This window comes from Aricia agestis, chromosome 12 (assembly GCF_905147365.1).
Source record: "Aricia agestis chromosome 12, ilAriAges1.1, whole genome shotgun sequence".
Taxonomy (NCBI): Eukaryota; Metazoa; Arthropoda; class Insecta; order Lepidoptera; family Lycaenidae; genus Aricia; species Aricia agestis.
The window spans coordinates 9217102-9229612 of NC_056417.1; the positions used below are offsets into that span (position 1 = coordinate 9217102).

A 12511-nucleotide genomic window follows, 5' to 3' on the forward strand; every position below is an offset into this window, starting at 1 on the left:
TTGACATCACATGTGATTTGCTAGATGACATTTTAACATGTTACGATTGGATTTTTGACAGTTTTTTTTTTTAAATACTTAATTATTTTTATCGAAATTTATTTTTTATTGGTAACACTGCATACCATTGTCAGACAGCCACGTCATTTTTGCTTGATTAGGATTTTTTTGAGTGTTCGTTTACGCGGCGTCTGGCGAGCTGTTTTTGAGATTTTAACAATGAATATATTCAGATTGCTTGCCGATTTATCCCATCTATTAGCTATTATTATATTGTTACTAAAAATATGGAAAACACGATCATGTGCAGGTAATTACAAACCGGCAAATAGACTCGCTTTGTATGTGTTTTTGATCATCAATCATGTCTTTAAAACTGCTTGAATTTTACAGGAATATCTGGAAAATCGCAGATACTTTTCTCTATAGTATATACAACGCGTTATTTGGACCTTTTAACGACGTACGTGTCGGCATATAACACGATAATGAAGATGGTGTTTGTCGCTGCATCCTATGCGACAGTGTACTTGATGTATGTCAAATTTAAGGCGACCTACGATCATAATCACGATACGTTCAGGATTGAATTCCTCCTGATACCGTCTCTAATTCTGGCTCTACTTATTAACAGTCAGTTTACCGTTCTGGAGGTTAGTAATTCTTATTTTATAAGCATACAAATTGTACCCCTATGTGTATTGTATGCCTTTTAACATATACCTTTAGCTAATATGTGTGATTGTTTTAGGTTTTGTGGACCTTTTCCATTTATTTGGAATCTGTTGCCATTTTGCCGCAACTGTTTTTGGTATCCAAAACTGGGGAGGCAGAAAGTATTACGTCTCACTACTTGTTCGCATTGGGTTCCTACAGAGGCCTGTATATACTTAACTGGGTAAGAGTCACTTTATATTTACTATATACAAAACTTTTAAACAATTTGCCACATTATGTTAAATGATGTAAATTACATTTGTTTAAACAAGTGTTGATATTTAATACTGTTAAGTGTTAACCATATTATATTTTCCTCATTTCAGATCTACCGTTACATGGTGGAGGATTATTATGAGCCAATAGCCATTATTGCTGGAATTGTACAAACTGTTTTGTACTGCGACTTCTTCTATCTCTATATCACAAAAGGTAAATAAACATATTTGCCTTTAATTATATTTATTTAAATTTTTTATTCTAATTTAGAAAATGTATCTTCACAAGTTAGGGAAGTTAAAGTAATTCTACGAAAAATTTCAATGACTATAGTCATTGAAACTTCCTAAAGCGACAAGATTCTGTAATTATATTTTACATAATATTTGAATCATGCACTAAATTTGAAGGTCTATCAAATTTTTTTCCATAACTGTATAATAAAACAGTATTATTATTGCTTTACTAAATGGTAGCTCTTTTGCTCATTATTGCATTATTTGCTGTCTTAAGGATGTATATATTATAATATTTAAAAATTCAAAGATTTAGATTCGAAATAGTATATAGTAGAATAAAACATCCTGCATCGATTGATACCAAAAAATCAATACCTTACCGACAAGTTATGTGAAATAAATAATTCTAAAACTCCCATTTATCATACGTAATTTTTATTCGTACGAAAACTTTCCTTCGAAGGGTGCGACAAAGCTTTAAATGAACGTGAGCGGGGGCGCTGCTGGTAAAGAAGAACTGTCAAAAATGTCGTTTTTGTATGATGGCAGTGCCATGTTCATTTAAAGTTGTGTGTGAGTCTAGCCGAGCTCTAGGCCACCATTTTCGGTAGTCAAATTACATCAATTTTTTTTTAAATAATAGTTAATTAATATCGAATAGTTCTGTAAAAATCAATTATACAAATTATTATAATTAATAAAAAGTGTCTGGGTGTTTAATTTTTTACGTATTATTATTTAGTACTTTCATAATTTAATTGGATGTACTACAGAATTTGATATGATATGACTGATACCCATCATTGCTAAATTGTACAATAAAACATGATTAACTGAAATATAATGTTCTTTTTTATTTTCTTTCAGTATTGAAGGGGAAAAAATTACAGCTGCCAGCATAGATGGTGTGGTGCAATAGAACTATTTGAAAGTATGCAAAAGTTGATTATAAGTCAATAATTACCTAAGATCTAGATTTGTGAGAACATTTATTATTAAGTCTCTCCTTTGTATATTTTATACCAGCAGTTCTAGAAAGCCATCTGTGCAAAAGTGAACCTTATGAGCATTGCTACTTTTAAATGTTGTATCAGTCCTTATTTAATCAATTCCATGGCTGTCTAACATCAGAACAAATAATACATGGTTCCTTTTGTTATAGAGGCTTAATGTAATATTAGATTCATAATAATTATTATGTAACAAACCTATCATTAGCTAAAGATTTGTCATAATGTAATGATAATATAATAGTTTGTTGATTTTATACTTTTGAAGAATCAATCTGCTTATTGCTGTAAATAAAATTAATTTTCAAGTGTTACGTCTTGTGTGTCAGAAATAAGTTAATAATATAATATTTCTAACCTATCAAAGTGCGTATGATTATGACATAACCCTAGTTTTAAGACTTCACAATCTAAGATTGTAAAAGCATTTAGGTAAATCGTATATTGGGTTAGCACATATAAATTTCTCCCTTATAACTTTTGGTGTTTTGTAACTAGTTAAAAGTAGTTGAAACATACAAAAGGTATGTTTATTATTATTTTATACGAAACAACAAAGTTATAACTTACAATAATATAGGTAATATAGACACAATGCTGTATTTTTATTGCAGTAATAAATATTTAATTTTAGAATCTGTGTATCATTTTCTTGCCTTCTATTCATTAACAGTAAATGAATACTAGAAATACTAATTATTGTTATTAAAATGTTTGTTCCTTGGTGTTAATTCAACAAAATAAATTTAAAGATCGACTTGATTTAAGTATTTATTTCATAAAATAATTAATTAACATTGTTCTTAGATCTAAATACTAAAATCTGAAACTTGTAACTGTAATAACAATGTAAACGCTAGGCCTAAGGCTCTGTCCCCATCAGACACGGCGCGGCGCCGGCACCGTGTTACGGCACGACGCCGCCACCGTGATACGGTACGGCGCCGCACCGTGTCACGGTGCCGCGTACGGTGCGTCCCTATTCAGTCGATATTTGCGCTCGAACGAGAGTGCTTGTCTGGATAATGGATATGGATCGCGAAAATTTTTTTCATCAAAAAAGAATCATTAAATATTTTTTGAAGTCGGTTAAAAAGAAACCGAGGAAATTTTATCTATTATTTATTATTATTTTTTTTTTTTATGAAATAAGGGGGCAAACGAGCAAACGGGTCACCTGATGGAAAGCAACTTCCGTCGCCCATGGACACTCGCAGCATCAGAAGAGCTGCAGGTGCGATGCCGGCCTTTTAGAGGGAATAGGGTAATAGGTAGGGATTGGAAGGGAAGGGAATAGGGGAGGATAGGGAAGGGAATCGGGCCTCCGGTAAACTCACTCACTCGGCGAAACACAGCGCAAGCGCTGTTTCACGCCGGTTTTCTGTGAGAACGTGGTATTTCTCCGGTCGAGCCGGCCTATTCGTGCCGAAGCATGGCTCTTCCACGTATCAACTATTTGATTATAGATAAAATTTCCCCGGTATACATGACAATATTTGCATTACGCGACTTTGATATGTATTTTCATATTATGCCTCGTTTAAGTTTGGACACAAATTTTGTTCGGATGTTTCTCCAGAATAGGGGCGCACGGTGCACCGTACACGGCACCGTGTCACGGTGCGGCGCCGTACCGTATCACGGTGGCGGCGTCGTGCCGTAACACGGTGGCGGCGCCGTGCCGTGTCTGATGGGGACGCAGCCTAACTCTTCAATTCTTGCACAGAATTTGGGCATATGATTCAAGATCAGCAATGTGGATTTGCTCCTGAAAAATAAGGGAATTCCTTAAAATTATAATGTTATAACTTGGCTTGACACGCTACCGCGTGTCTAGATTAGCATCAATAAAAATATCCACTACTATTCCTGACTATTCTCTCGGTGGACACAGAAATGATAAGTATACAATGTATGCCTTGATTGATATGTCAGAAAAGTGGCTCTACTGTCTGTCTACAAGGACAAAACACTATTATTCAACTGTAACATCTGTAAAGTGTATTCCTATTCAATGTTAGTAAAGTAAAATAACATATTGCTAATGGGCTATTGAATTCATATTATGGTTTCTTGCTATAAAAATATGATCCCAAAAGACATATTAGTTTCGCTCAAGATAAAATATATTATTATTTTTAATTTTTTTAATTTATTTTTACAAAATAAATTATTATATTTTTTTATAAATTTAATATTAATTAATTTTATTTTAATTTAAATATATTATTTATATTTAATAATTTTTTTTTATTAAATTATTTAATTTAATTTTTTTTTAATATTTTTTTAATTAATTTATTTTATTAATTTTTATTTATTATTTAATTTTTAATTTATTAATTTATTATTTATTTTTATAATTTTATTTTTAATTTTTTATAATTATATTTTTTATTTTTTTATTTTTAGTTTTTATTATTTACATAGTGATGTTAATTACAAAGGTTATATAATATATCAATGAGAAAAGTGTCAATATATTATAAGAGTTTAGACCGAAATTTATTTTTAACAATATTCATCTTCGAAAATGCTTGGTCTGCACACAATGGGTCGGCATCCGGATGCGGACCGCTGTCCGCCATTTGGTGACCCCTGGTCCAGACTATACTATTTGTTTGTTACCTACTTTGACTGATTGTTTGAATTCCAATGCAAAAAAAAAAAAGCCAAGTGCGAGTTGGACTCGCCCATGAAGGGTTCCGCAGCAGCAATAAGGTTTATTTTTATGAAATTAAGAGGTTTTTGATTTATTTCAGTTGATTTAATGAAAGTTAAATTAAGGTTTACCATTTATGACGTATAAAAAAACTACTGGCTAGATCTCGTTCAAACCAATTTCCGTTGGTAGTTTTTGTAGTAATGTACATCATATATTTCTTTTAGACTTATCATGCCCCTACTTTAGAAGTTAGAGGGGGGGCGGGGGGGACGACGACGACGACGACACACATTTTAACACTTTGGAAGAGTGTCTCTCTCAAACTATTCAGGTTGGAAAAAATGATATTAAAAACCTCAACATGATTTTTGAAGACCTATCCATAGATACCCCACACGCATAGGTTAGATGAAAGTTTTTTTTTGTTTCAGTTGTGTCTATGGGGACCCCTAAAATTTTTAATATTTTTTCCATTTTTGTATCAAAATCTTAAAGCGGTTCACAGACTACATCTACTTACCAAGTTTCAATAGTATAGCTCATATAGTTTCGGAGAAAAGTGGCTGTGACATACGGACGGACAGACAGACAGACAGACATGACGAATCTATAAGGGTTCCGTTTTTTGCCATTTGGCTACGGAACCCTAAAAATTATAATAATATAGATTTGATAGATGAATTCCATCCACAGGTGTAGTTCCAATGGTTGTTCCAAATTACTTAATAAAGTAGACAAATTTTTACCTGATCTTGTAAATCGAATGAAAATTTGGGCAGCCAGGTAGATATTTTCTTCAGGGTCAACTTATAATTTATCAGTTTTGCTAAATCTACCATTGTCTGGTTTTGTTGGGGGTCATCTGAAATACCAATTACAATATTATTTTATTATTCTTTTAAACCAGGGTTTAAAAGAATAATAAAATACCAACCTTTTGGCACGCAAGGGCCACAAGGTGGCAAAATAAACTAAAGGGAAATAAGTGTTTGTTATAAAATGACACAAACATTTAGTTCTTAAGAGGCAATTACTAGTGGCAATATTAGAAAACATTGTTTTTGATACGTTATAGAACTTATTCATAGCGACCGCTGTTTTAAACAATATTTTTACCCCCTTGGTCTTGTTATTATAATAATATGTGCTATTATGCAGAATAATATTTAACCTTGTAAGTTGAAGGCAAAAGAGAATTTGTAAGGTGCCAATTTATTATGCAATCTCACATATCCTTCTTTTGTTCCATTGGATGCAGCATCCAGCATTATTGTAAGCAGAGCTGTTTCCAGACCCAGTTTACATACCAGGCATGATTTATCTGACTTCTGAAATAAAATTATACTGCTTGAATGAAAAAATTATATTACGAATAATTGTATACAAATTATAATGTTATTGGTCATTAAAAATGTGTATTGTTATGTATAGTTTTTCTTTAATATGTATATTGTATTGGATGTTTATTGGTCCTTAAAATTGAGTAAGCAAATTTCTTCTAGGAATACTAAATCTTTGTAGAAATAAAAAACTTTGATCCTTACATCAGTGTTCAACTTAATACTTTCTACAACTTGCTGCCCCCATGGAAAATTGGCTGTAATATTCACATTTATAATGTTATCTTCTTGCTTCATATCATTGATCAAGAATATACTAGGAGTTGTGGTAATCTGAAAAATACATTTTTTACTAATGTGACATACCTACAGACTACAATTTAGGGCCTACAAAGTTGTTTTGGAGTGTTAATGGAAAGCAAATGTTAATCAAAATAATGCTATCTTATGTTTTATTTTGGCCACTACATTTTGCCATCATACTGAGATGATATTGATAAGAGGCTGGGAATGTAAAACAGTTTTCTAAGGGTCAATTTATAATAGCGCAGAGTCGAAGCGCGTGGAAGCGTCAAATTCGCAACAAGTCGAACGAATGCGCGCGGATTCGCCAGAGTGCCTACAGTGATGACGCGTAGATTCACTTGTGTGCGCTTGGATTCGCGAACTTGGTCAAGCGAATTCGCCTTTTTAAATTCTCAAAAGTAATATGAGTGTTAACGCATTGGAGTTAAGGTTGAATTTGTTATGTTCTGTTTTAATAATTCGCTTCGATGCGCTTCTACTCTGCGCTAGTATAAATTGACCCTAAAGTGACAAAAGGCAAGAACAGCCTGAACAGCCCTACAAATACTGTAAGTAATAGTTTTATACTATTGTTTTTTCAATTATTTTATATTGACGGATACCTGGTAGAAACTGCTTACAGCGGTAAGGCCGCCAATTTGCACATTTTTATAAATTTGTAAATTTTATTGTAATTGTATTGTCATTGTTTTATGTATCTTTTGTTGTGTTCTTGATTTTGTATGTTACCTTATGTGCAAATAAAGAATTTATAAATAAATAAATAAATCTATAAATTTAATACCTATAGTTGTATTAATCACTCTAACATTAGAAGTTTACTTACAGAGCTCCACCAATACTTTCTATACCTTTGCCATTTAATAAAATATTGCATAATATCTTGCTTTGGATATACTAAATGTAGCTTAAGTTCAGTTGGGTTTATTATTTTATAATCATTATCATTTTCTTTTAGTTCAAACTTATTTGGAACTAAAATTGGTTCTATAAATCCATATGGCACCTTTTTGTCATCTTTCTTCAAAAAAATGGGAATATTTTTGCTTGTTTTGGCATAAGTAAACTGTAAATACTGCGACCGAATATTATTTAGAAGAATCAAACTTGGTTTTTCTAATGACACAGTGGTTAGTGCATCTTTTACTTTTGGTCTAAAGAAATTACATTTGCTTAGAATCTTTCTGATTTCTACATTCATTTTTTATGGTTGTTTGTTTTTCTTCACATGCAACCTCATGCAATGGAATATTTCCAGGTGGTGCTACAAAATAATCATCCTCTATCACCATAGCATTCTTCAATATATCAGCCTGACAGTTGCCTTGGGTAACTTTATCTTCTCTTAAACTAAGATTCCTAAAAATACAATAGTAAAATTTATTTTCATATGAATTCAGTACTCAAAGCAATATTTATATTTTTTTAATGTATGTACAACACTATTTTATTAACTACGCAATGAAGAAAAAATAAAAGAATATGGACACTTAAATTACTTACTCTTTTTCTAATACTGTGTATAGTGGTTCAACACCATTGGTATCAATGTGAAGGATTTTATTAGCAAAATTAATGGAGTCCTCCAAAACTTTTACTCCGTCTTTGGTATCAAACTTCACAAGGGATAGTCTTTCGAGCAGTGCAATAGTACTTTCATTTACTGTAACTGTTTCCTTATTAACGTCTTTTTCTAAAGTTGTATTAGGAGTAAGTGGTACTTTGGTACTATATTGCCTTGATTTTAGTAAAAACTTAAACGATCTATAAATAGGCCTGTAATTCATAGTAATACCTATTTATTAATTTTTAACTGTAAGATATACTTCTGATACACTGAAAATAAAGTTTTAAAATAGGTTTTTTGAATCACAACAACTTTGAACATAACCTAAAAATCCAACTTTAAATTTCTATGACATTGACATTTGACAATGATAAGTGACAGCCATAATTTTTTATTTATGTTGAGGACCCGTGCAAATGACATAGGACTTTCTAGCACGGAATTAATATATACTGACGTAGTACATATTAATTCCATGCTTTCTAGTTTCTACACTTCAAGCTTTTTGTCTATTTAATATTTATATGATTACTAGCTGTTGCCCGCGACTTTGTCCGCGTGGACTTCAGTTTATAGCGCGCGATGTCAACAAAATTGGTGTTAAAAGCTTTTATTAACAAAATTGGTGCTAAGAATAATAACAAACTAAATTTAAAAGCTTTTATAAAAAAACCCTGGTATCCCTTAAATAAAACAGCATTTTTTAAAATTAAACTTTGTTTTATGCCAAATTTTAAAGCTTATTTAGCCCCCCAATTACACAACTTTACCCATAAACTATTTATCATTGATAGGTTTAAGGTTACGTCACTGCATAAATAAAGTATTGAGCTATATTTATTTTAAAAACGTAGAAAAGAAATAACAATCGAAAAAAATTGGAACTCGAACGTAAGATGATACCACCTCTTATAGAAAGACTTTTGAGCAAGCGATGTAGGAGACGCACGGCGCCATCTATTATAAAATTTTCGAACTAACAAATACTACTTTTTTTTAAATCAGCAAAAGTTTAATAAACTTTTAATAATATCCATAAGTAATTAAAAAAAACGTATCCTGTAAAATTTGCTCACTGGTCGATTGGCCATTCAAGCACTAGGGCGGCGAAGTGTAGGAAAGTGATGTAATAACCAGAAACGTGCTCTTTTGTGTCCCCTCCAAAACTCCATCAAAAGTTTCAGTATAGTCTACCAATTTACTGAATCGACCGACTTGACTTCTTGACTGTACTGACTTTATACTTAGACTTTGTCTAGAGTTAAGACCTGACTGACTTGACGATATAGAAGAAATTGTATTAAAGAATATTGTTTTCCCGCCATAATATTATACTCGACACTGGCCATGGTTATAGCCGAAGTGCCATTATAATAAAAAAAAAAGTGCTAACTGTCATTGTCATTTGTCAACAATTTGTCAATTTGTTATTAAATTTTTTGACCGAACAATAATAATAATATTCTTTAAGAAAGGATTGAATAGTAATAGTGCGTTATTATTTTAATACGTTTTCATATTCAAACGTTACATCACATCACATTCCACATTATTGCATATTATAATTGCATAACCTAAAATTTTGTTTCATTTTTTCAGGAAAATGAAGAAGCACGCTCGAAACATATTATATGATAAACTACATAAAGGAGCTGTAGTATGTTGCATGGGATTAACAGCGTATGGATTCCTGCTTCTCGCTAACCATGGCTACAGGTACTTTACACAGGTACGGCCTAAAATTCAAGCCGCTAAAGAGGCAGCCGAGAGGGAGCTCCTATCAGAGGGTTCGTCGGATAAAATAATGTAATATACTAGTAATTTAAGGCATAATTTGTAGATACACTTAATTAATCCAGTTAAGCATTAAATTTATTGTTTGTTACTATGAGAATCTTTTTATTTAGAATCCATAAGATATTCTTATACACATTAATAAAGTTTATGTTGTCAGATGTTTTTAAACAATAATATTTTAATACCTCACTATAGTAGGTAATATAACTTATTAGTTATTTTATTTTTGTGTAAATAGAATTTGCCTTTTAATATTAAGTTATCGATGGGCCTGGAAATGGTATTCTAATGATGAGGAGCACTAATAGATTGTAAGTATATTTGAATTGCAATAAGTTTTTCTTTGATGCAGGGATCTAAACCATTAAAAACCTATGTGATGATAATATTAAAAGTTTTAAATTATTAAAGTGTGTGGCTATCATTGTTGATATATTGTCGGTTATTGGGCCAAAGGCGTTCGCACTTAACTGTGCGGACATCGTCAGAGTCATAAAATATTGTAAATTCCACATTTATGCGGATAATATTCAAGTTTACATCTCATTCAAGCTAAGTCAAATACATGAGGTGGTTAGGATGCTTAACAAGGACCTGGCCCGGATTTCGGAGTGGGCTATAGCCAATGCACTTGTTTTAAACCCGGATAAAACTTAAGTATATGGCATTAGGCACAAAAATCCAAATCCATAAAATAAAAGCAGCACAGCCGTTATTATACATAGATGGACAATCAATCGACAACATGAGCGAGACTCGAAATTTAGGTGTATTAATGGATGAAGGTTTAAACTTCGAAAAACATATAACTAAAACTGTTAGCAATTGCTTTTACCGACTAAAAGTTCTGTATAAAATTAGAAACTTTCTGCCTACTGATTTACGTATTATGCTATGTGAATCACTTATTTTGTCCAAATTAAATTACGCAGATGTAGTTATTGGCCCCTGTATGTTATCTAGAACCAAAAGGCTAATACAAAAGGTCCAGAACTCTTGCGTCAGGTTCATTCATAGCGAAAGGGCTGCCCCCCCTGGATCATGTTGACGTCCCTACTAAGTATATTATCTAGTACTTTCATCTATAAACTAAAAATAATGAAACGAATTTTTGCCATTTGTTTGCCATACAACATTTTTTCAATTATTTTTTTTCAAAAAAGTTTTCAAAACAAAAAATTATTAATTTTTTATTCTTTATAAGAATAAAAAATTAATAATTTCACCTAGCTTATAAAGATCTGGTTTGCCCCCCCCTGGCCCAGAATCTGCATGATTTGTCCCCCCCCCCTGGCCCAGAACCTGGATACGCCCATGCTCGTATCTTCTTATTAATCTTCTGCACCACACCTCCGCGTTCAGGGGTAGCTTCCGGTACCTGGCCAGCAAGGTCTGGAACAATCTGCCGCCTCCGATCCGTGCTCTGAGAACAATACACGGATTTAAGCTCAAATACAAAGCTCTCTTGATACAGCAACAGCTGTCGACAAATATCTAATTTATTAATAAAAACGCCGACTTAAGAAAATATAATATAAGTACTTATGTATAGTAGTATTTATGTACTTATAATATTATGTATCTTAATTAAGTATATTGTATAATATATATCTATCTTATAATATTACAATATTTGTTTTGAAATAGCAAATTTATTAATTACAGCTTACATTATATTTACATTTAATAATTGATACGTTATTAACTTTTGAAATACCTACCGGGAAGGTTGTAAGCTGGAGCCACGGCGGTATGACTCCATGTCACCAAGGCCTTTGCTTGCAGCACAAGTTGTACAAAACCCAGGATCACATAATTATTACGCACTTTTTATTTACATAATAAGTATAGGTATTATTACCTTTTAGTTTTTGTATATAGTACAAGTTTTTTTTATGTTTTTGTGCAACTAGTATGATAGTTTAGTTAGGTCGAGCGCATAGACGCGAAACCTGTAGCAACTAGCACTAAGCGCGTCCCCGCGCCGACTAACTTGTAGTAATTATTATAATATTATATTATTGTCTGTCCGAGTTGCAGACCATGGGAAAATTTGTCATCCTTATTAGTCCTGTTTTTAAACTATTTGTAAAAGAGTGCTGTTTGTGGGATCACAGACTGACAGGGGGCCACGGAAGATCAGGCGCCACGGCTTGCCGCGGTCGATGCCTGAGTGGCTTTCCCATTAAACATGCGGTGTGTGCATTACGCAGCTATAACTGGCTACATATTGTTTAGTTTCATTTTAAGTGGTTAAGTGTTATACGTTTGTTATGTGCGTCATGTCAATTTACTTTAATATTCTATCTAACTTTGGCTGTGTTTTGTCCCTTGTGTGTTTAATAAAGATGTTTTTATTTATTTCTTTATTTATATAATGTTTGTCGCCACTGCTGTGCATTTCGGTAGTTTAGATGGATTAGTTGTTTTCTTTAATAAAAACTAAATTAATTTCAGCATGTATGTATTGAAATGAATTTGGTGGAGTGAAGATGTACTTAGGTTTACTTAAAAATATAAAATATCATTACCTACATGATTTCCATGGATAATACACCATGTCACAATTTCTCTAGGCATTTTGGCATTATGATAATAATAATCAGTGAAATAATAATAATACCTCTGCCTTAATTCATACCTTTAATGTA

The 12511-nt window shown here is 32.2% G+C and overlaps 2 protein-coding genes across 2 annotated transcripts; one reads left to right on the top strand and one right to left on the bottom strand.

Annotated features, from left to right (window-relative positions):
* Window positions 1-137: 137 nt before the first annotated feature.
* Window positions 138-2746, top strand: LOC121732817 (ER lumen protein-retaining receptor). Its single transcript, XM_042122811.1, has 5 exons — window positions 138-310; window positions 394-653; window positions 752-898; window positions 1044-1149; window positions 2043-2746. The coding sequence occupies exons 1-5, from the start codon at window positions 220-222 to the stop codon at window positions 2075-2077; spliced, it is 639 nt and encodes a 212-aa protein (XP_041978745.1). The 5' UTR covers window positions 138-219; the 3' UTR covers window positions 2078-2746.
* Window positions 2747-3815: 1069 nt separating this feature from the next.
* On the bottom strand, window positions 3816-8368 carry LOC121732719. Its single transcript, XM_042122672.1, has 7 exons — window positions 8000-8368; window positions 7732-7855; window positions 6395-6523; window positions 6022-6178; window positions 5597-5712; window positions 4146-4177; window positions 3816-3972 (listed from the first exon to the last, which is right to left on the bottom strand). Exons 1-7 carry the CDS (start codon window positions 8281-8283, stop codon window positions 3897-3899), a joined length of 918 nt encoding a protein of 305 aa, XP_041978606.1. The 5' UTR covers window positions 8284-8368; the 3' UTR covers window positions 3816-3896.
* Window positions 8369-12511: the final 4143 nt, after the last annotated feature.